The following is a 22284-nucleotide window of genomic DNA, read 5'->3' on the forward strand; positions in this document are numbered from 1 at the left end:
AGAGAATATCTAGAACATTCCATTAAGTTCTCTAAGGGACTTTTTATTCTCAGTGTGGTCAGTAGCCTGTCTCTGTACAGACAGAGTCAGCTCTGATGATGAAAGATTTCTGCTCAATTAACAATCACAATTCCACAAATATAAAATTATTTGGGGAGGTTTTTTTTTCCTTAGAGAAAAATGGACAATGATCTCTCTCCCTCTATTTAAACATCCTCCTAAAAAGTCATATAATTAAGTATATTGAAAACCTCCATAGCAGTGGATAGGCTCTAAACACATAATCAGTGGATGGCCCAAATCATATCAGGTTTTTACTAATTACAGTCATAGTTGTATACCCCAACATTAATTTTATGTTCCATCAGAAATGATTTTATACAGTTATTTCATTAAGATTACACCTTTAGTGAACACTTGGGATATTTTTATTTTTTATATTATGCCTAATAATTTTTGGCATCATGGTTAAGTTTAGTAAAAAAATTAATTTTGTGTTTCAGAATTTCCCAGATATGGTGAAATTGTTGTTTGCCCCAGTAAAAACTTCGTATTAAGTACTATAAGTAGTAGCCAATCAAAATGAATTGTTTTATTATTCTTTTTCATTTCTGCAAAAGGTATAAAGGTATATCTTACTAAACATTTGATTATTCTAGTAGAGCTACATGCACGCAATAAAAGGGTTCCACTATAATTTAAATACTTGCAAAACTACTAATAATTTCATACCAACATCAAATGTGCTATTAAAAAATGTCACAAGGGGTTAAAAGGAAAGTTAATGACCATACAAAATAACATGCTTGTGCAATAAGCATTGCACTGAATTTACAGTTAATTTAAAACTGAACACAAATCTGCTCTAGGACTTTCTCATCTGGCTTATTAATATAGTGGTTAAGTGTTAGAGAGAAAGCAGTATATTTCACAGCAAACCACCACCGTGATATGCGCTGCCACAGTACCTTGCTTCCTTAACATGGATAGAGCCAGTTGACTTCCTGGAGGCCTGGAGGTACGAAAAAGCTAAAGGCTTGGAAACAGGGCTGATGCTAAGTGCATCCAAGAGTGTGTGATATTTATCAGGACTGGAGAGCCTGGTGAGCATTCAGAAAGAGGTTTAAGACGAAACATCACAGGACCAATAGCAAAAAGTAGTTTTTACAGTCTATGATTGGAAACATTTTCAGAAAGAGCTACAGACAGAAGATTTTACAGACAGGCAGAAAAAACAAAGCAGTAGAAAGAGGATAAAAAGAAGGGCAAAGAGTATTCTATTATTTGACTCATTCATATGGAAATGACTAGATTTTCACCAAAGTTTAGATTGAGACAATCTTTTAGAAAGCATGTAAAGCTATAAAGACTACTAGACATTATGTAAAAACAGAATCTCACAAAAATAAAAAGTTACTATTCTTTTTGGGGGAGGAGGGGTGTTAGAATAGTTTGACTTTAGATCACCCTCAAATACAATCAGTTTGTGGGAGAAGAGAATACCAATAGAAACTTAAAATATCTACTGATAGTTCATTCTGTTTCAGATTATGAAAAACTAAAAATTATACAAACCCCACAACATGCAACTGAGAAGTATCCTAGACAAATGGCAGTAATGGAAAGAGATGAACAGGTGATTTAAAGAAAAACCAGTAACAGGGGTGCCTGTGTGGCTCAGTCAGTTAAGCATCTGACTCTTGGTTTTGGCTCAGGTCATGATCTCACGGTTTCATGGGTTCAAGCCCTGCCTTGGGCTCCGTGCTGACAGTGCAGAGCCTGCCTAGGATTCTCTCTCCCTCTTTCTCTGCCCCTCCCCCCACTTGTGCTGTCTCTGTCTCTCTCAAAATAAAAAAATAAACTTAAAAAAAGAAAAACCAGTAAGAAACACTGTGGGAGAGGTCTATGGCCTGGGTAAAACGTTCACAACACAATCAAGGTCTCACACAGAGCTGTGACTGTTTCAAATGGCTATGTCTTCTTTGAGGGGACCTGTAAGGCTGTGAAAAGTGTTGGAAATCACACAAGACACACCCTGCACATAAAGCTCTACCTGGTTTTTGCAGCAAGAACAGCAGACACAGTAGCAGCTGCGCTGCTCAGAGCCGCAGCACTGTATCTAGCAGGAGAAGAGAAGGTAGAAAAGTTTCGAAAACCTTCCAAAGAACTTGTTGCCACACTGCTTGTGTTGCTGCTTAAATTGATAGGTGGGGAAGGGAAAAAAAGAGGAGAGGAACAAAAAGGGAAAGTGAGAAGAGGTAGCATAATAAAGGTAAGATAGTAAACATTCTACATTAATAGACATTATAAAGGTACAATACAGAAGTGTAACAGAAGGTCAGGTCATTTATTTACTGTTGCTATGATTTCTCACGGAAATTAAAATTTGATATATAATCCTCCATAAAACTGATTTTTGAGATACAAATGCTTTTGAATGTATTTAACTTCTGACTCTAATCCTATTTAAAGTTAAATCAATATCATACATCACACATGTGAGGATTGATTTGTCAGCATCTAAGTAGAAAATAAATCTAAACATGATGTTTTGAATTTCTGTAAGCAGAGAAAGGAAGGTTATGTCGATTTCTCTAAAAAGCCTCTACGTAAAGAGCTTTACCTTAGAGATGATATACACCCAGAGCCTGACATTTTAATGAGACTGTGCTTTCAAGAGAAGCAGGTACAACCAGCTGCCTATTCAGAAGCAGCAATACATATTAAAAGGAATAAGAAATAACTTTAAAATATTGAGAATGAACCTCTTTGGGGAAGAAAAGCACCCCTGTAAAATAAACAGCACAGTTTAAGTGAATATGACTAAAACACCACTCTCCCTAATGTTCTATACTCCTATTTTCATTTAGCTCTGTCAAGACTCAAAAATGCTGGTATAAAATTTTATTTCCAGAACTCTTATGATTAAAATAATAATATTTTCCTTTGGTCTTTTAGAAAAGGTCAAACACCTGGACAGGAATTAACATTCCATCATTAGGGCTGTGATATTTTTCAAGTTGGTTATCAACTTGAAATTGAGAATTTCTTTTTTATTAAGTAAAAAGAAAATCTAAAATGCACAGTGTGAAACCTATGGTCTCTCCTCCTCCTTTATGTGTGCAAGTTATTAATAAACATTCTCACCATTCTATGATCACTTTTTTCACAAATGGTGACAGTGGCCACCTCCAACACAAAGCAAGTATGTGCCAAACTCAACTCAGGTTGATTTAAATGAGAGCTCAGGTGTCTGAAACTGTCTTTTCTCCTTGTTGGAAGGATTTGATAATCCATTATTCCTAGTTCCACTGGCTATAACTTTACAAACTGTTAGAAAGCAAATTAAAGAGCAGTGGCAAGCCATTTTTAAAAATTATACAGAGTTGTTTAAGTATAATGTTTTCCCAAGCCTATAATTTAACTGAACTGTAGCGCTATGTTTTAGCAACTGTCGTGAATGGCTAGGAAAGAAAGAATGGGGCGAGAAAAGAGAAAAGAAAGATGCTATTAGTGTCAGAGTAGGGTAACATGAGTGTCATGCAATGTGGATGAATCAAGTTACCAAATGCCTCAATTGTGAATTTCTCGATTACTCTGCATCTTTCAGGCAATGGGTACTATTTGGGGGAAGTAATGGAGAATAATAAGAAACTTAATTCTATTTAAAAAAGAAAAGGAAACTGTAATGAATTTCTTTCATGGCATTGTATCATAAATATTCATATAAAAGGACTTAGCATGAGTGCAGTCCTGTACAATCTTACAAGTAACCTCAATCAATATCTTTAGAAGACGTGTGGGCACCCAGAACATAAGATCTCTAGTGCTCCTATTTTAGAAGTGATGCTCTAATTCAGTAGACTTATAACAAACTCAAGGGAGCTGACTTTCCAAATCACAACGAATAAATAGAAGGCATAGACCCTAACTCTATATTTATGTTTGAATCTGAACAAAAGAGAGAGAGAAAAAGAGAGAGAAACATAAAATCAACGTAAAGTGGTGTTCCACAGCTGAGCGCCAAGCTTTCTTGTCTATATATTAATGATGTCAGTTCTGTAATCTACGATCACTTGTTCCCTTTTAGTCCATTTTAGTATATAATTGCATCATTAGCATTAAAATTTAGACATACCAAAAAGGAAAAAAAACTCTACCTAGAATATGTAGTCACTTTGGAGAGTGTGGCTACTTGGCTACCAATATGTAAAACCTGAGGTGCTGTGGGTCGGGGAGGTCCACTCCTAGGTAGGTCTTCCCAAGAACTGTCAAACCTAAGTTTTCAGAAGCAAAATAAGCAAGGCAAAGGAAATATTAAGGAAAAGTACAGACACTTATCATCTATCCACCTTTTAAGTACACTGGTTCCATTTGGGAAAAACTCCAGCTTTTGTTCTTTAACTTCATATCTGCAAAAAGTTAAAACCAAAACCAACACCCTCACCATCACCAAACAGAGGCTGTCCTCATCCCCCATTTTTTTTAACATGGCTACCTCCGTGTGGGAGAAAGGTGGATGGGAATTCCCACACACCTAGTCCCAACACTGTGTATTATGTACTATGTAGGTATCCAATACAAAGTACAAAAGACTATGTACTTTGCATGCTTCAGGGAAGTTAGGCTCCACAAAATTAATTCAGTTGCCCAATATCATATACCTAGTAAGGGTCAGGTGGAATTTGAACCAGGTCTGTCTGTACTATTTCCACTACATAATTCTTTCCAGCATCTTGTGGGGTGGCTGTCTGAGTAGGGCACTGCAAGAAAGCAACTAAAAACATCTTATCAAGTCAGAATGCTGTGCTTGCAGATCTGGAATTACACAGATGTTTATCTCCATGGAAACAAAGTATTTTATCCAGTCACACAACAAATGCTTGCATGCAATTGTGTTGCTTTATTTTTTACTTTGTTTTTCTCCTGTCCATACCATTTTTTTCTTCTGAATGCCAGAATTAAATTTTAGAAGAACTACCACCAGGTTAAAAAAAAAAAATGAAAAATTCAGTGTGAGGCTTGAAAGAAGAAAACACAATGTGTAACACTTTGGGAAGAAAAAATAAATAGGAGAAATACAAAATTTCCCATTGTTTAAAAAAAAAAGAACCTGTGAATAAAAAAATAGGTCAGTCGTGTTACATGGATTTTCAGAATAGAAAATGGAACACTAAGACAGAAATAGAAAGGGAGAGAAGTTATATTCCCACTTTTTATTTAGCATTGGTCATACCTTTACCAGAGTGTTGAAAAACAAGGTAGATAACTAAAGAAAAATGTCATGGTAGAATTTAAGTATCATTTAAGAGACAGAGTAGAAATGTTAAACAATAAGAACTGTAAATCCTATACCAGGCGTCAGCAAACCATGACTATTGGACCAAATAAATTAAGAGTGGTTTTCATATTTTAAAATGCTTTTTATAATTTTTTTAAAATTTATTATTTATTTTGAGAAAGAGAGAGAGCACACGAGTCGGGGAGAGGCAGAGAGAAAAAAATCCCAAGCAGGCTCCACACTGTCAGCACAGACCCTGATGTGGGGCTAAACTCCTGAACTGTGAGATCATGACCTGAGCCAAAATCAAAATGCTCAACTACCTGAGCCACCCAGGAGCCCCTAAATGGTTTTTCTTATTTTAATGAAAAGAAGGAGCGCCTGGGTGGCTCAGTCAGTTAAGCATCCAACTTCGGCTCAGGTCACGCATGATCTCACAGTTCACGTGTCTGAGCCCCACGTGGGTCTCTGTGCTGACGGCCCCAGAGCCTGGAGCCTGCTTCAGATTCTGTGTCTCCCTCTCTCTCTGCCCCTCCCCACTAGCACTCTGTCTCTCAAAATCATGAACATTAAGAACATTTCAAAAAACTGAAAAGAATAATAACATTCCATGATACATGAAAATTACATGAAATTCAAACTTCAGCTCTCTTCAGTTTTAATGAGCTTTAAATAAAGCTTTATGGAAAGCAGCCAGGTTCTCTCATTTACATATGTCTAGGGCTGCTTTTACACTACACACACAGGTTAGCAGCTGTGACAGGCCAGGTGGCTCACAAAACCTAACATATTTCCTATCTATCTGGATCTGTACAAACACAGTTTGCTGACCCCTGTCCTAGAGATAACATCTCTACACAGCTACCAGAGTAAACTTTTAACAACACAAATCTGACCCTGTCTGTCGCTGAGCAGCACTGCTCTAAAGACACCTGTGGTTTTGGGCTCCCTATTCTCCAGTAAGAGCTCTTCCTTTCTGCCCTGCTCCAATCCAACTGCTTTTTCCTCTCTTCCTGAGAAAGGCCACGTTTCTCCCCACCTCTAGGACTCTGCACGGTCTGCTACCACTCACTCTCAATACCTACCTCTCTACCATACCTTCGCTGGGCTAATTCCTAAGCGTGCTTCTGGCCTCAGTTTAAATGTCACCTTCGCAGGGAGGTCTCAATAATTCCCCAAATCACCTTAGGTTGCCCAGGTCCTATGCTTTCAAAATACCCTGTACTTTTTCTTCACAGAACTTGTTCCTAATGAAATCATATAGTCTGTGGGGTTATTTGTTTAAATCTGGATTCCCTCATTAAATTAGAAGCTCCCTGAGGTTAGGGACCATTATGTTTACTGGTATAAGTGAAGTGCTTACCACAATGTAAACAATAAATATTTGTTGAATAAATGCATGAATGAAACTTACTGTTTTCAAATACAGAAGTCACTTTCAATATACATATATTTCTTAGAAAATACTTGTACCTTCTAAAGACTATACAGCAATCAGGTTAAACAGGTACTATAATACTGCCTAAGCAAGAAGGGTCACATCATCTAAGAAATTACTAGACCTCTAAAAGTATCTTTAAAAATGCCCTTTACAAGAAATTACTAGACCTCTAAAAGTATCTTTAAAAATGCCCTTTACAACATAAAGAACTATCAGTAGTCTAGAAGAAAAAGAGAAAACATAAAGAATTATCAATGTCTACATATGACTATATTAATGAGGACAGGTAAGAAAAGGGATAAGGTGGAGTTCGGTCTTCCAATACCTCCATGAAATGTGCTGATCGGAAAAATGAGTGCCAATTGAGAATAAACTTCACATAATTCATGAAATATCTTCTAAAGCCAGATTTCCAAGTTGCCAAACAAATGCACTTGGCAGGTTTCCCATGAGTTATGCACACCTATTTCTTTGCTTAGCCAACCTCTAAAACTACTAGACTTAAGAAAATCTTGAACTACCTCATTTAATATGGAACAGACATCAGTATCTACTTTAATTCTGCCATCCCCTAATATTTATTCCTTTTAGGATTGGGAGGAAGCTCTAATTCATGTCACCTCTGCAGCAGCCAAACTTCCTGCTTTGTCTGTTACTTGAGTTTTCATTTCTTACCAGAGAGAGGTATGAAGACTTAAATCATTCACAGGTATGTCTGAAGAGTTGGGCTTGCAGCCTTTTAGTCTGCTTTTCTTAGGAAAACTGAACAAAGAGCCATTTGTGCATTATCTTTCTCATCAATTGTCTTTCTTTGCATAGTTTCGACATTGTCTCTTTCCATGCTTTTTAATGGGGACCCATGCTAACAATTTGTCCAGGTGTGAGGCTGCTCATTTTACTAATTTACCATTCTGCAGGACCAGGGAATGGACCTGTCTTTCTTTGCCCCAGTTCTGACAACTACCCAAACGCAAGATCCTATGCTGTGTATTCCACCTCCTCCCTTTTTCTCAGGGGCTTCAATTGATATATTTCCTTTGCATTTTCCATCTCCCTCTCCACTGCATGCTTTGAGTCCCCATTCAAAACCACAATAGTACAGGGGCGCCTGGGTGGCTCAGTAAGAGTCCGACTTCAGCTTAGGTCATGATCTCGTGGTTCGTGAGTTTGAGCCCCGTGTCAGGCTCTGGGCTGGAGCCTGTTTCAGATTCTGTGTCTCCCTCTCTCTCTGCCCCTTACCTGCTTGTGCTCTGTGTGTGTGTGTGTGTGTGTGTGTGTGTGTGTGTCACTCTCTCTCAAAAACAAATAAACATTAATTAAACACAATAACAAAAACAAAACACTGTAGTATAAATCCCAGTGCAACTCTTTCTGCCCATGGATCCTGTCCCTGAACTTTAATAAAATGGCCTTTTTGCAAAGGAAACAAAACACCAAAAGCCCAATTATAAAATAATTTCTCCTAAAAAAATAATAATAAAACACATGAACAACAAAACTACCTTTCCCTTCCATTTTCCTATTCCTATTAAAAGTCAAGCTGAATGATAGTTTCACTCCAGCAACTCTGTCTCCATTTCCTCACCTGCCTGTCACTCTTTAACCACCTCAAGTGGGCCTCATCCTCCAAGCTTTATAAAACCGTATTTTTGTCAAGGTAACTAATGACCTCTCTGTGGCTAAATTCAGTTGACAGTTTGTGTTCCTCGTTTTCTTTTTATTGTGGTAAAAAACACAACATAAAACTACCTTCTTAACCATTTTTAAGCGTACATGCAGTTCATTAGTCGTAAGTATATTCACCGTGAAATAGATCTTTAGAACATTTTTATCTTGCAAATCTTAAACTATAGCCATTGAACAACTCCTCTCCCCCCCCGCCCCCAGCCCCCTGGCGACCACCACTCTACTTTCTGTTCTGTGAATCGTCTTTAATACCTCATATAGGTAGAATCGTACAGTTTTGTCTTTTTGAGTACATTCCTCATTTTACTTAGTCTTGGTATGAAACCCAGCTGACCACTCCTTCTCTTCTCCTGTCTTCTGTACCTCAATCGTACACACTTGCCTGTCTTTAGTACTATTTTGCTGGCTATTCCTAGAAGCCCGACTCACTCTTCCTCTTTACCTCATCCCAACAATCTTTCTTGACTTTACTGCTGTCACGTTGAATCACTGAATAACCTGACGGCTAAATTCTTTGGCTTCTTCACTTCATTGATAATTCTTCTAAGGCTAAATCTTAGGCCTGGAATATCTCAGCCATGCACTCCAGAATTCATAGCCTCTATTTTTCATCAAAAAGAATAATACACCTAAAATCTGGATTTTAAGCACCTCTTTGTTTTGTAACTTACTCCTCTACATCTTGAGTCTATTAGCTTCTTTACTATACTGAACTGACATTTACCACGGACTCTTACCAACTAAATTAATCTTTACCAAATTCACACAATCTTAGCAGCATTTCTCTATCCATCAACCCCTGCCCCTCAGTATTTCTACACTCTTGTCAGTACTTCCTCTAAAATATACACCCATCCAACTCTCTCACTCTCCATTAATACCTCCTTGGCCTAAGCTCCTATCATCTCTTGCCTGAACTAAGGGAATTCACATAACTAGTCTGCTATGTTCATTATTTCTCCCTCACAATCAATTTTACATAGTATTCAGAGTGATCTCTTTATGATTAAAATCCTATATTGGGCTTTCTGATTAACTGGGATAAGAATCTAAATCCCTTAACACAACTTACAAGGCAAAAAATGATCTAGTTTCTGACTACTTCACTCAATCTCTCATCTCTCTCTCCTTTATTAACAATGCCCCGGGGCGCCTGGGTGGCTCAGTTGGTTGGGCTTCCGACTTTGGCTCAGGTCATGATCTCACTGTTTGTGAGTTCGAGCCTGTGTTGGGCTCTGTGCTGACAACTCAGAGACTGGAGCCTGCTTCAGATTCTGTGTCTCTCTCTCTCTGTCCCTCCCCCACTTGTGCTCTGTGTGTGTCTCTCTCAAAATTAACATTAAAATAAAACAAAACAAACAAAATGCCCTAGTCACAGTGGGTCTCTTTCAGTTCCTTAAACACACCATGCTGAATCCTGTCTCAGGGCCTTTGCACTTGCTATTCCTTCTGCCTACAGAGCCTATCTTCTCCATATTTGCATGGCTAACGCCTTCAGGTCATTCATGTTTCAACTCAAATGCCTTCTTTTTCCCTAACTAGTGTGTAATGACTTCACTCCTCTCCTTCCCTCATTATACTCGTCATATTGTCCTATATTATTTCTTTATAGAATAACATAACATAAAACTTTATTGTTTATTTGCGTTTTTATTGCATGTCTGCTCCATTAGACTGTAAGTCCATGACAGAACCTTGCCTCTGTTATAAACCAAGCATCTATAATAGGGAGTGGCACACAATAAGTACTTCACAAACACTTGCTGGATTTATTTATTATATGTGTATGTAATAAACAATTAGCTGGGATCACTAAAGCCTGAGACTAAGTGAGAATGTTTGGGAAAGAAGAAGACACAGCTGTAGATTTAAGTTAAGGAAAAGTCCATATTATCAGGTGAAATCAATCACTCATATCTGCCTCATATCTGGACAGCTTAATTGTCCCAGGATTTTTCAATTGACTTTCTTGGGATTACCTACATAATTGTCAGACATTAATCCCAAGGATTAAATATGATATGACAGGTGAGATGGTGAGATTTTACAAGTGTAGAATCAAACTACTGCTTGCTTTATAATTTTAAGAACCATATGACATGACTTTTATAGGGTTTATTTTCTTCTAAAATCCCTAATATTTTTATATTTGTTTTTGCTAACCTTATCCATCCCCTATCACAAATTCTCTACCAGAAGAGCAAAATTATTTCGTCTAAACTGCACATAACCATATTAAGTTTCTTGTTCTTTTTTCTACTACATTTGGTCCATTTTCTGGTTAAGGTATAAGTGAGCCATACCTCTTGACCTCATGATACCCACAAATTTAGGTAGCAAGCTATAGAAGTCCTCATTCAAGTCCTCGTGCTTTAAAACAATATCCTTTGATTCAATTCAACTATTATGAATCTAAAAATTTGATAATCATTAACCTCATTAAATTCAGTGGTACCTTAAAAGCCTTGCTTTCATGACTTGTTAAAATTAACATTTCCCGCAATTTATTGAAAATGTGTTCAGTTGGCTGTGATTTGTTTCTTGAGGACTTAATTCTGGGTGTTGGCAATTCTGTCCTTTTCTGAGTGCTCACTAGCAAGGCTTTACAAATGTCTCCTAGGACAGGAGGAGTTAAGATGGTGAAGAGGTATGGGGAATGGGATTTCCCTAGTCCCTCAAACCTGGCTGTATTGAGGTCAGCTTGGAACCCCAGGAAATCTATCTGTGGAGGGAGATGGCTTGGTGGCACAGAGGTGCATGTATGCGAATTGGGGAGATAAAATGGCACAGGCACAGAGGGGAGGGATCCTCTTCTGTGGAGAGACAAAAGGGAGGGAAAGAGAAGCTGTGGGTCATGGTATTGAGTTAGGCCAAGGGAAGAACTTCTCCAGACCATGGAATGGGGAATGAGAAATACAGAGAGTTGCAGTCTCTACTTTGCAAACAGCCTTAGGAGCCAAAGATGGGGAGTTTTCAAAAGCGCCTGACTGCCATGTGCGTGTGCCTGTGGGGGAGGGGAGCCAGCACCTGGAAGCCAGCCCCTGGGGTGCTGTAGTGATCTCAGGGGAGCACTGGGAGAGAACAGTCCCCTCCCTCAAGTACTGTGGGAAGAGGGTTTATTGCCCACACCAAGGGCAGAAGACCCTGCAGGCACCAGCGATATCAGCAGGGTGGAATGGCGCTACTCCAGAACTGGGTCCCGGTGGTGTGCGATTCTTTAAGACATTGTTGTTTGAATCCCAGCCGAGTGCCTAGAAGATGCGGGGGAGACTGTGAAGCAGGGCAAGCCAGCTGCCTGTGCTGCTCTGTGAGGGCTGCCGGAAGAGTGTGGTTTGAGACACCTGGTCTGGGGAGGAGAGACGGGAGTGTTGCCATTTTTCCCCCCATCACCAACATGGAGGCACTTCAGGGAACAGGACAGCAGCCCCCAGTGGAGGCGGGACCTGATTACACCAACCCCACCCCTCCGTGCCCCGTAACTGCTTATCTACTGGAGCGGGATTGACACTGAGTGACCCAAAGGCCTCTCTTCCAGACCAGCACAGTCCCAGGCACCAACAGACAGCTGTCCTGCAGTTTTGTATGTTAGTCTGCTGTTCTTTTGTTTTCCTTTCTTTCCTTCTCTTTTCTCCTCTTTTTCTTTCTACCCTCTTCATTTTTTCCTTTGGAATCAGGCTCATAGTTTCTGATTTGAGTTTTGGTCAATTCTAATTATATGTGCGTATTTATGTTCATTCTATCTCTGCTTTGTTTCTTTGTTTAACCCGGCGTTTTCACTCTATTATTTTTACACCTTTTCTATATCTCTTTCTTCTTTATTTTCCTTTCTCTCTCTCTGGATTAAGACACATAGTTCCTTTGATCCTCTGCTTAGTCTTTTTGTTTTTGTTTTTGTCCCTTTCATTTCTCTCTTTGTAGGGGATCAGGTCCCCTGCCTTTTCCTTTTTTCCTGGGTTACTTCAACAAACAAATCAAAGCACACCTGGTGTGGAAGGCATAAACAATCCACCACTACGAGTAAGGAGAAGCTCTGTACAAGAATGACCAGTGGGATAGAGCAGTCATATACACAACAACAGAGTGCACACAACATACTCCAAAAACGCTTCCTGAAGTCCCAGGCCCTCTTTAATATAGGAGTGTTCTTAGGTGCAGGACACATAACAAGCTATTAAAACATGTAAAAGACAGAAACCCAGACAAAATGATGAAATGGAAGAATTCTCCTCAAAAGAAATTCCAGGAAAAAAATGACAGCCAGAGAATTGCTCAAAAGAGACACACAATATATCTGAACAAGACTTCGGAATAACAGTCATAAAACTAATAGCTGGGCTTGAAAAAAGCACAGAAGACAACAGAGGATCTGTTGCTGCAGAGATCAAAGACCTAAGAAATAGTCACGACGAATTAAGAAATGCTATAAATGAGATGCAAAATAAACTAGATGCAGTGACAGCAAGGATGAAAGAACCAGAGAAGCGAAATAGGTGAAACAGAAGATAAGATTATGGGAAATGATGAAGCTGAAAAAAAGAGCGAAAGGAAATTACTAGATCACAAGGGGAGCTTTACGGACCTAAGTGATACAATAAAACAAAACAATATCCATATCATAGGAGTTCTAGAAGAAGAAGAGAGAGAAAGGGGCAGAAGGTTTATTTGAAAAAATTATAGCTGAGAACTTCCCTAATCTGGGGAAGGAACCAGGTGTCCAAGTCCAAGAGGCACAGAGAATTCCCTTCAAAATCAACAAAAACAGGTCAACACTGCAACATATCATAGTGAAACTGGCACACTACAAAGATAGAGAATTCTGAAAGCAGTTGGGACAAACAGCCCTTAACCTACAAGGGTAGACATATAAAGGTAGTAGCAGACACTTTTCCTGAAACTTGGCAGGCCAGAAGGGAATGGCAGGAAATATTCAATGTGCTGAACAGGAAAAATATGCAGCAAGGCTGTCGTTCAGAATATAAGGAGAGATAAAGACTTTCTCAGGCCAACAAAAACTAACACAGTTCATGACCACTAAAACAGCCCTGCAAGATATCCTAAGGGGGTCTCTGTGTGTGGAATGCTGCAGAGACTACAAAGGACCAGAGACTAACACAAGAATAAAACCTACAGACAACACAATGACACTAAATCCATATCTTTGAATAATCACTCTGAATGTAAATGGACTAAATGCTCCACTCAACAGACATAGGGTATCAGAATGGATAAAAAAACAAGATCCATCTATATGCTGCCTACAAGAGACTCATTTTATACCTGAGGACACCTGCAGATTGAAAGTGAGGGGATGGGGAACCATCTATCATGCTACCAGATGGCAAAAGAAAGCCAGAGTAGCCATACTTGTATCAGACAAATTAGATTTTAAAACAAAGGCTGTAACAAAAGATGAAGAAAGGCATTATATCATGATTGAGAGATCTATGCATCAAGAAGAGCTAACAATTGGGGCACCTGGCTAGCTCATTTGGTTAAGCATCTGACTTCGGCTCAGGTCATGATCCCACAGTCTGTGAGTTTGAGTCCCATGTCAGGCTCTGCACTGACAGCTCAGAGCCTGGAGCCTGTTTTGGATTCTGTGTCTCCCTCTCTCTCTGCCCCTCCCCCACTCATACTCTGTCGCTCTTGCTCTCAGAAATAAATAAAACATTAAAAAAAAAAGAAGCGCTAACAATTGTAAATGTTTACACCCACAACATGTAACACCCAAATATATAAATCAGTTAATAACAAACATAAACGAATGTACAGATAATTGTACCATGATTGTAGGGGACTTTAATATTCTACTTATAGCAATGGACAGATCCTCTAGGTAGAAAATCAGTAAGGAAACAATGGCTCTGAAAGACCTGTTGGACCAGATGGACTTAACAGATATATTCAGAACTTTTCATCCAAAAGCAGCAGAATACACATTCTTCTCAAGTACACATGGAACATTCTCCAAAATAGATCACATACTGGGTCACAAATCAGCCTTCAACAAGTACAAGAGATCGAGATCATACCATGCATATTTTCAGATCACAATGCTACGGAACTTGAAATCAACCACAAGAAAAAATTTGGAAAGCCCCCAAATACATGGAGGTAAAAGAACATCCTACTAAAGAATGAACGGGTCAACGAGAAAATTAAAGAAGAAATTAAAAAATATATAGAAGCAAATGAAAATGAATACACGACAGTCCAAACCATTTGGGACGCAGCAAAGGAAGTCCTAAGAGGAAAACACATTGCAATTCAGCTCTATCTCAAGAAGCAAGAAAGGTCCCAAATACACATCCTAATCTTGCACCTAAAGGAGCTATAAAGGCAGCAGCAAAGAAAGCCCAAATCCAGCAGAAAAAGAGAAATAATACAGAGTAGAGCAGAAATAAATAATATAGAATAAAAAAAAAAAAAAGAACACATTAATGAATCTAAGAGCTGGTTTTTTTAAAGAATAAACAAAATTCATAAACCCCTAGCCAGACTGCTCAAAAAGAAAAGAGAGAGAACCCAAATAGGTATCAAGAATGAAAGAGGAGAGATCACAACAAACACTACAGAAATACAATTATTTGAGAATACTATGAAAAATTATATGTCAACAAACTGGACAATCTGGAAGAAATGGACAAATTCCTAGACACTACCAAAACTCTAACAGGAAGAAATAGAAAATTTGAACAGACATATAACCAGTGAAGAAATTGAATTGGTTATCAAATATCTCCTGGCAAATAAGAGTCCTGGGCCAGATGCCTTCCCAGGGGAATTCTACCAGACATTTAATAGTTAATACCTATTCTTCTCCGGTTCCAAAAACAGAAACAGAAGGAAAGCTTCCAGACTCATTCTATAAAGCCAGCATTACCTTGATTCCCAAACCAGACAAAGACCCCACTAAAAAGGAGAATTACAGGCCATTATTCCTGGTGAACATGGATGTAAAATTCTCAAGAAGATACTAGCAAATTGAATTCAACAGTATATTAAAAGAATTATTCACCATGATCAAGTGGAATTCATTGCTGAGCTATAGGGCTGGCTCATTATTTGCAAATCAATCAAGGTGATACATCACACTAATAGAAGAAAGGATAAGAACCATATGATCCTGTCAATAGATGCAGAAAAAGCATTTGACAAAATACAGCACCCTTTCTTAATAAAAACTCTAAAGAAAGTCGGGATAGAAGGAACATATGTTAACGTCATAAAAGCCATATATGAAAGAACACAATAATCACCCTCAATGGGGAAAAACTGAGAGCTTTCTCAGGAACACTACAGGGATCTCCACTCTCACCACTGCTGTTTAACATACTATTGGAAGTCCTAGCCTCAGCAATTAGACAACAAAACAAAATAAAAGGCATCCAAATTAGCAAAGAAGAAGTCAAACTTTCACTCTTCACAGAGGACACGATACTGTACATGGAAAACCTGAAAGACTCCACCAAAAAACTGCCTGAGTGGATACATGAATTTAGCAAAGTCGCAGGACAAAAAAAATCAATGCACAGAAATTGGTTGCATTTCTATACACCAAATAATGAAGCAGCAGAAAGAGGTATCAAGGAGTCAATCCCATTTACAATTGCATCAAGAACCATAAAATACCTAGGAATAAACCTAACCAAAGAGGTAAAAGATCTGAATGCTGAAAACTATAGAAAGCTTATGAAAGAAATTGAGGAAGACACAAAGAAATGGAAAAACATTCCATGCTCATGGATCAGAGGAACAAATAATGTTAAAATGTTGATACTACCCAAAGCAATCTACACATTCAATGCAATCCTAATCAAAATAGCACCAGCATTCTTCCCAGAGCTAGAAGAAAAGACCCTGAATGGCCAAAGTATGTTGAAAAAGAAAATCAAAGCTGGAGGCATCACAATCCTGGACTTTAGCCTATATCACAAAGCTACAATCATCAAGGCAGTATGGTACTGGCACAAAAACAGACACACAGACCAATGGAATAGGACAGAGAACCCAGAAATGGGCCCAAAAATATATGGCAAACTAATCTCTGACAAAGCAGAAAAGAACATCCGATGGGAAAAAAGTCTCTTTTGCAAATGGTCCTGGGAGAACTGGACAGCAACATGCAGAAGAATGAAACTGGACCACTTTTCTTACAGCATACACAAAAATAAATTCAAAATGGATGAAAGACTAACTGTGAGACAGGAAACCATCAAAATCCTACAGGAGAAAAAGGCAGCAACCTCTCTGACCTCGGCTGCAGCAGCTTGTAACTCAACACAAATCTGAAGGCAAGGGAAACAAAAGCAAAAATGAACTACTGGGGAACATCTGGGTGGCTCCGTTGGTTGAGTGTCTGACTTCAGCTCAGGTCATGATCTCACAGTTCATGGGTTCAAGCCCTGTGTTGGGCTCTGTGCTGACAGCTCAGAGCCTGGAGCCTGCTTAAGATTCTGTGTCTCCCTCTCTCTCTGTCCCTCCCCCACTCACTCTCTCTGTCTCTCTCAAAAATAAATTAACATTAAAAAAAAAAAAAGAACTATTGGGACCTCATTGAAATAAAAAACTTCTGCACAGCAAAGGAAACAATTAACAAAACTAAAAGGGAACCGACAGAATGGGAGAAGATATTTGCAAACGATATATCGGATAAAGGGTTAGTATTAAAAATCTATAAAGAACAAACTCAACACACAAAAAACAAATAATCCAGTGAAGAAATGGGCAGAGGACATGAATAGACACTTTTCCAAAGACAACATCCAGCTGCCAGACAGACACATGAAAAGATGCTCAACATCTTCATCATCAGGGAAATACAAATCAAAACCACATTGAGATACCCACCTCACAGTGGTCATAGTGCCTAAAATTAACAACTCAGGAAACAACAGATGTTGGTAAGGATGTGAAGAAAGAGGAACCCTCTTGCACTGTTGGTGGAAATGCAAACTGGTGCAGCCACTCTGGAAAAACAGTATGGAGTTTCCTCAAAAAATTAAAAATAGAATTTACCCTATGACCAGGCAATTGCACTACTAGGAATTTATCCAAAGGACACTGGAGTTCTACTGATCCACAGTGGCACATGCACCTCAATGTTTATAGCAGCGCTATCAACAATAGCCAAATTATGCAAAGGTCCAAATATCTATCCACTGATTAATGGATAAAGATGAGGTGGTATATATACACAATGGAAAGCTACTCAGCAATGAAAAAGAATGAAATCTTGCCATTTGCAACAACGTGGTTATTATGCTAAGTGAAGTAAGTCAGTCAGGGAAAGACAGATACCCTATGATTTCACGCATATGGGATTTGGGTCATTTTAACAAATGACCACAGGGGAAGGGAAGGAAAAATAAGGTACAAACAGAGAGGGAGACAAACCATAAGAGACTCTTAAAAACAAGAACAGAGGTTGATGGGGGTGGGGAATAGGAATGATGGGCATTGAGAAGGGTACTTGTTGGGATAAGCACTGGGTATTGTACGTAAGCAAGGAATCTTGAGAATCTAAAAAAAAAAAGCCTCCCAGATTTTTTTCCATGTGACCTCAAGTTCAAACTAGTTTATAGTTCCGAAGTTTTTTTCTTTTTTGAAAATCAGTACTACATTTACCTATTCAAGTCTTCTATTTTCTTTCCTACTCTCCAGGACTTATTTTTATGCATATAGCATTACTCAGCAAATCTCATCTGTAAGTTGTCTCAATACTTGAGTGATAAATCATTGAGAAAAACAAGACTACCAAGAGCTCACCTAGAATCCCTTTCTTTTTTTTTTAAAGTTATTTATTTTGAGAGCCAGAAAGAGAGAGCAGGGGAGGGGGAGAGACAAGAGACAGAATTCCAAGCAGGCTCCGTGCTGTCAGTGCAGAGCCCAACATGGGGCTCGAACTCACGAACTGTAAGATCATGACCTGAGCAGAAATCAAGAGTTGGACGCTCAACCAACTGAACTACCCATATGCCTCTAGAATCCCTTACTACCTGAAACTTTAATTCCCTCCTGAATGTAAATAAACCTAAACTTTTTTTCAGTATTTATCTTTGATTTTTGTTTGCTTGTTTGTATCTTTTGACAATGGGCATTTGTTAATTTACAGAAACCCTAGAAAACATCACTTTTTTATCTCTTGAATTAATGTCTGGCTGTTTTAAATTTATATTTAAATAATTTATTTCTACTTCTATTTATACTGTATTTATATTTAAATGTTTTTTGTGTGTGTGAATGTACATTTTCTTAACATGCATGAGGTACTGTTTCACTATCTCTGCTAATAGATTTACCGATTTTCATAAGAAACCTTAGATTCCATTGCGGTAAACAAAGGATAACTTCTTGGCAAGTCTGTTTAAAAGCGTTACTTCTCAGGGCACCTGGGTAGTTCAGTCAGTTAAGTGTCTGGCTCTTGAGGCTCAAGCCTTGGTTTCATGGTTCATGAAATTGAGCCCCTGGTCAGGTTCTGTGCCAGCTGACACCACAGGCATGCTTGGGATTCCCTCTCTCTCTCTCTGCCTCTGCCCCACTTATTTTCTATCTATCTCAAAGTAAATAAATAAAAACATTTAAAAAAAAAATAAAAGCTTTACTTCTCATTAATATTTCAGAAACTCATTCTCAAAAAATTGTTTAATGTTCTAAATGTTTTTAATGTTTTAAAAAAAATTTTAATGTTCATTTATTTTTGAGAGAGACAGAGACAGAATGTGAGTGGGGGAAGGGCAGTGAGAGAGGGAGATACAGAATATGAACACAGGCTCCAGGTTCTGAGCTGTCAGCACAGAACCCAATGAGGAGCTCAAACTCGTGAACCACAAGATCATGACCTGAGCCGAAGTCAGACGCTTAACTGACTGAACCATCCAAGCACCCCTGTCAACAGTTTTTTCTTATGAATTACTAGGATATTGGGAAAAAAGAATAAAGTACATGAAAAGACAAAATAAATATGTACTTCCAACTCAAAAAATTGCACAGATTTCATCCTAGTTTTAACACACTCTATTCAAAGAAATAAATGCAGACTCCTCATGAGTAATTAATTAGGTGTGACTGGAAGATGAATACCTATCACAAAGTTGGCCAAGCAGCAGGATTCAACATACACCTGTTCGTGGTCATACAGAAAAATGAAAGGAGAGACATAGTTAAGACTGCTTTTAAGATTTAATTTGAAATCAGAGTTCTTTAAATTGACTAAGAAATGGAAAATTAAGACGTCTAAATATCCATACCTACGTTTTATACATTATGTTATACATTATTTCAATTTTCTTTTATAAAATCATACTATCATAAAAAATACAACTTCACATAAGGATAGAAAAATGTGGTCTTGTGGATCTTTCAACATGACTAAAATATGTAAAACTGAATAATGACCAAGGATAGACAATTAAGCCTTCCATCATGGATGAAGACAGCCTATTAACAAAGTATCAAATTAATTTAAGTTGTGACATTTTTTGAAATTAAAAAGTAAACTGCAGGAGGAGCCTTCAATAGTACCGACTTTTAGTCGAGAAGTTACGTTCCTTTTACTTTTGAGTTTAATTCAATAAAATAATTTTGTTATATAATCTCCCTCTCTAAAAGTGAAGCAGAAAGATTTATCCAAATAGCATTGTTAGAGAAGTACTGGTGGGCTGGTAAAACTTCTAAGGAACTTAATGCATTCAATTCTATCCAGAATGTAAATAAACCACAACTTTTTCAGTATTTACCTCTGGATTTGGATGATTTTTGTTTGCTCATTTATATCTTTCAACAACAAACATATGGACTATGAAAGAATTTTTGTGTATTACAAATACTGATTTTTATTTCTTTAAAAACTTTATAAGTGGTGGTCTTCCCAAATTATTTTTGGAAAACGTACACAAGTATTCCCATAATTAAAGAGAGAAATGAACAATTTGTGTGTGAAAATACATAGAGTAGACAGAAACTATTGTTTCTTGCTTCAGTGATCTTAAAGTACCAGTCTCACAAGGAACTGAAGTGTAGTAATTACTTATATTCAACAGGTGGCGACCTTTACATTATACAGCAGTCACCAAACCAGCATTTGCATAGGACAGTATAATCCACCAGTAGAAAATGAAGAGAGAAATTACAAATGTTCCATATTTTGCAATAGACAGAAATTAGTGTTTGGTTATATACTCATTTTTTTAAACCTATGGACTATTTTCTAGGTTGATGAACATACTTTGCAGTAATGTATATGATGGTCTCAGCTAAAAGATTTTATCTGGCTGTTATTATTTTTATTTTCTAAAATTAGACTCTGTTGTGGAAGCCTTTGCGTTGTGTATTTTTGAGCAAATCCACCTGTTAATTCTTACACTTCATAAAAATATGTGGGAATATGAGAACTAGGGAATGATTCCTGATTTCTTTGCATAGGTTATGAAGAATAATAGTATTAGATAATTTACTGAAATGACATGTGTCTTAAAAAGGATATGTAACAGAGGTGCCTGGGTGGTTCAATCAGTTAAGCATCTGACCCTTGGTTTCTTTCAGCTCAGGTCATGATGTCAGGGTTTGTGGGCTGGAGCCCTGCATGAGCCTCTATGATGACAGTGAGGAACATGCCTGGGATTCTCTCTCTCTCCCTCTCACTCTGCCCCTCCTCTGCTCGTACTCTCTCTCTCTCAAAAATGAATAAACCTTGGGTGGGGTGGGGGGAGGATATGTTACAGGAGTCCAGTATATTTGTGAAAAAGCAACTGAAGGAAGACAAGGCTCAGGTCAGCAAACTGTGTTTCTTCACTAATCTAGTTTATGTGGGTTATAGAAACATCTGTGCACAAACTAAAATTTTTTAAAAACCTGCTGTAAAAAGAGTATGTTTGGAAATAATTATGAATTTTTTTGCTATATTTTCAACAAATGTACAAAGATAGGTTTCTATCCAAGAAGTAACTTAATATCTGTTCTGATGACCTTTAGCTAGAAAGCATATGGATAGGACTTAGTGCTATGGGACAGCTTATACATAACAGGATTCTCCCCCCTAGTACTGTTTCAGCTTTGTGAAATGTAACCAGTGACTGGAGTTTGGACTATTTTCCTTCCAAAGAGAGAGGCAGTTACTCCTCCCTCCTTCTGAGTCTCTGAAAATTAGATATCTATATCACACATTATTCTTAACCATAATATATGAAAAATCAGAACCTACCATCACTTAAGCAAGGGAGATAAAAGAATGGTAAAAGTATGTGTTGATCATGATAATTTTATACATCTTTCTGCTAACTAAAATGCTATTTTTTATTTCTTTTTATAGACCTATATAAGCATGAACATCTTAAAACTACTTATTAGATAAATATTTTACTATATAGTAGAAACCAAAAAAATGGGGAGATCAAGAAAATCACCCTTTAACTTAAGATAAACTGTATGGTGCCTGACACAATGATGTATTTTAGGTATACATGTTTTTTTAAAGTTATCTTCCAATGAAATTTTCTATGGCCTCCCATAATTCTCTACTATGGTAAGCCACATATTATTAAGAGTTTTCCATTTATGAACATGTTGCTAATAATAGAGCTGCTGCTTCTTTTCAGTTGATGTTGTAGACTAGACTCTCAACTTCAAACTTCTTCATTTCCTTAGGAATGATAAAATTCTGTCTATTGGTTTTTCCAGTCATATGACTAAGCATTTCATATATGCATTTCTAAAATGAGTCATGTATTGTCTTATCACAGGAGTCACTGAACTGTTCATGCTGAAACAGATCAAAAACACAAAGGAAGAGGGATTAAGAAACAAATGTTCATTTAATTTTAAAAAGTACCTTCCACAACATTTATCAAACAGATAACGCCAGGGGAAAGCATCAACT

General features: G+C 37.8%; 1 protein-coding gene across 14 annotated transcripts in view; it reads right to left on the reverse strand.

Moving 5' to 3' along the window:
* Positions 1-22284, reverse strand: part of PDLIM5 (PDZ and LIM domain 5) — a 225507-nt gene that overhangs the window by 60281 nt on the left and 142942 nt on the right. For 8 of the 14 annotated variants that reach the window (XM_086704559.1, XM_086704558.1, XM_086704556.1 and 5 more), the window contains 3 exons: positions 4161-4277; positions 2054-2194; positions 969-1100 (listed from right to left, as the gene is read on the reverse strand). The exons of 3 other annotated variants lie outside the window; for them this stretch is intronic. In XM_086704559.1, the coding sequence (XP_086560685.1) occupies positions 969-1100; positions 2054-2194; positions 4161-4277 (390 nt within the window). The remainder of the gene's footprint in view (positions 1-968; positions 1101-2053; positions 2195-4160; positions 4278-22284) is intronic. 3 more of the 14 variants (XM_086704557.1, XM_086704553.1, XM_086704562.1) reach the window with 2 other exon arrangements.

Source organism: Puma concolor, chromosome B1 (genome assembly GCF_028749965.1).
Source record: "Puma concolor isolate L17-30 chromosome B1, mPumCon1.1.hap2, whole genome shotgun sequence".
In the NCBI taxonomy this organism is placed as follows: Eukaryota; Metazoa; Chordata; class Mammalia; order Carnivora; family Felidae; genus Puma; species Puma concolor.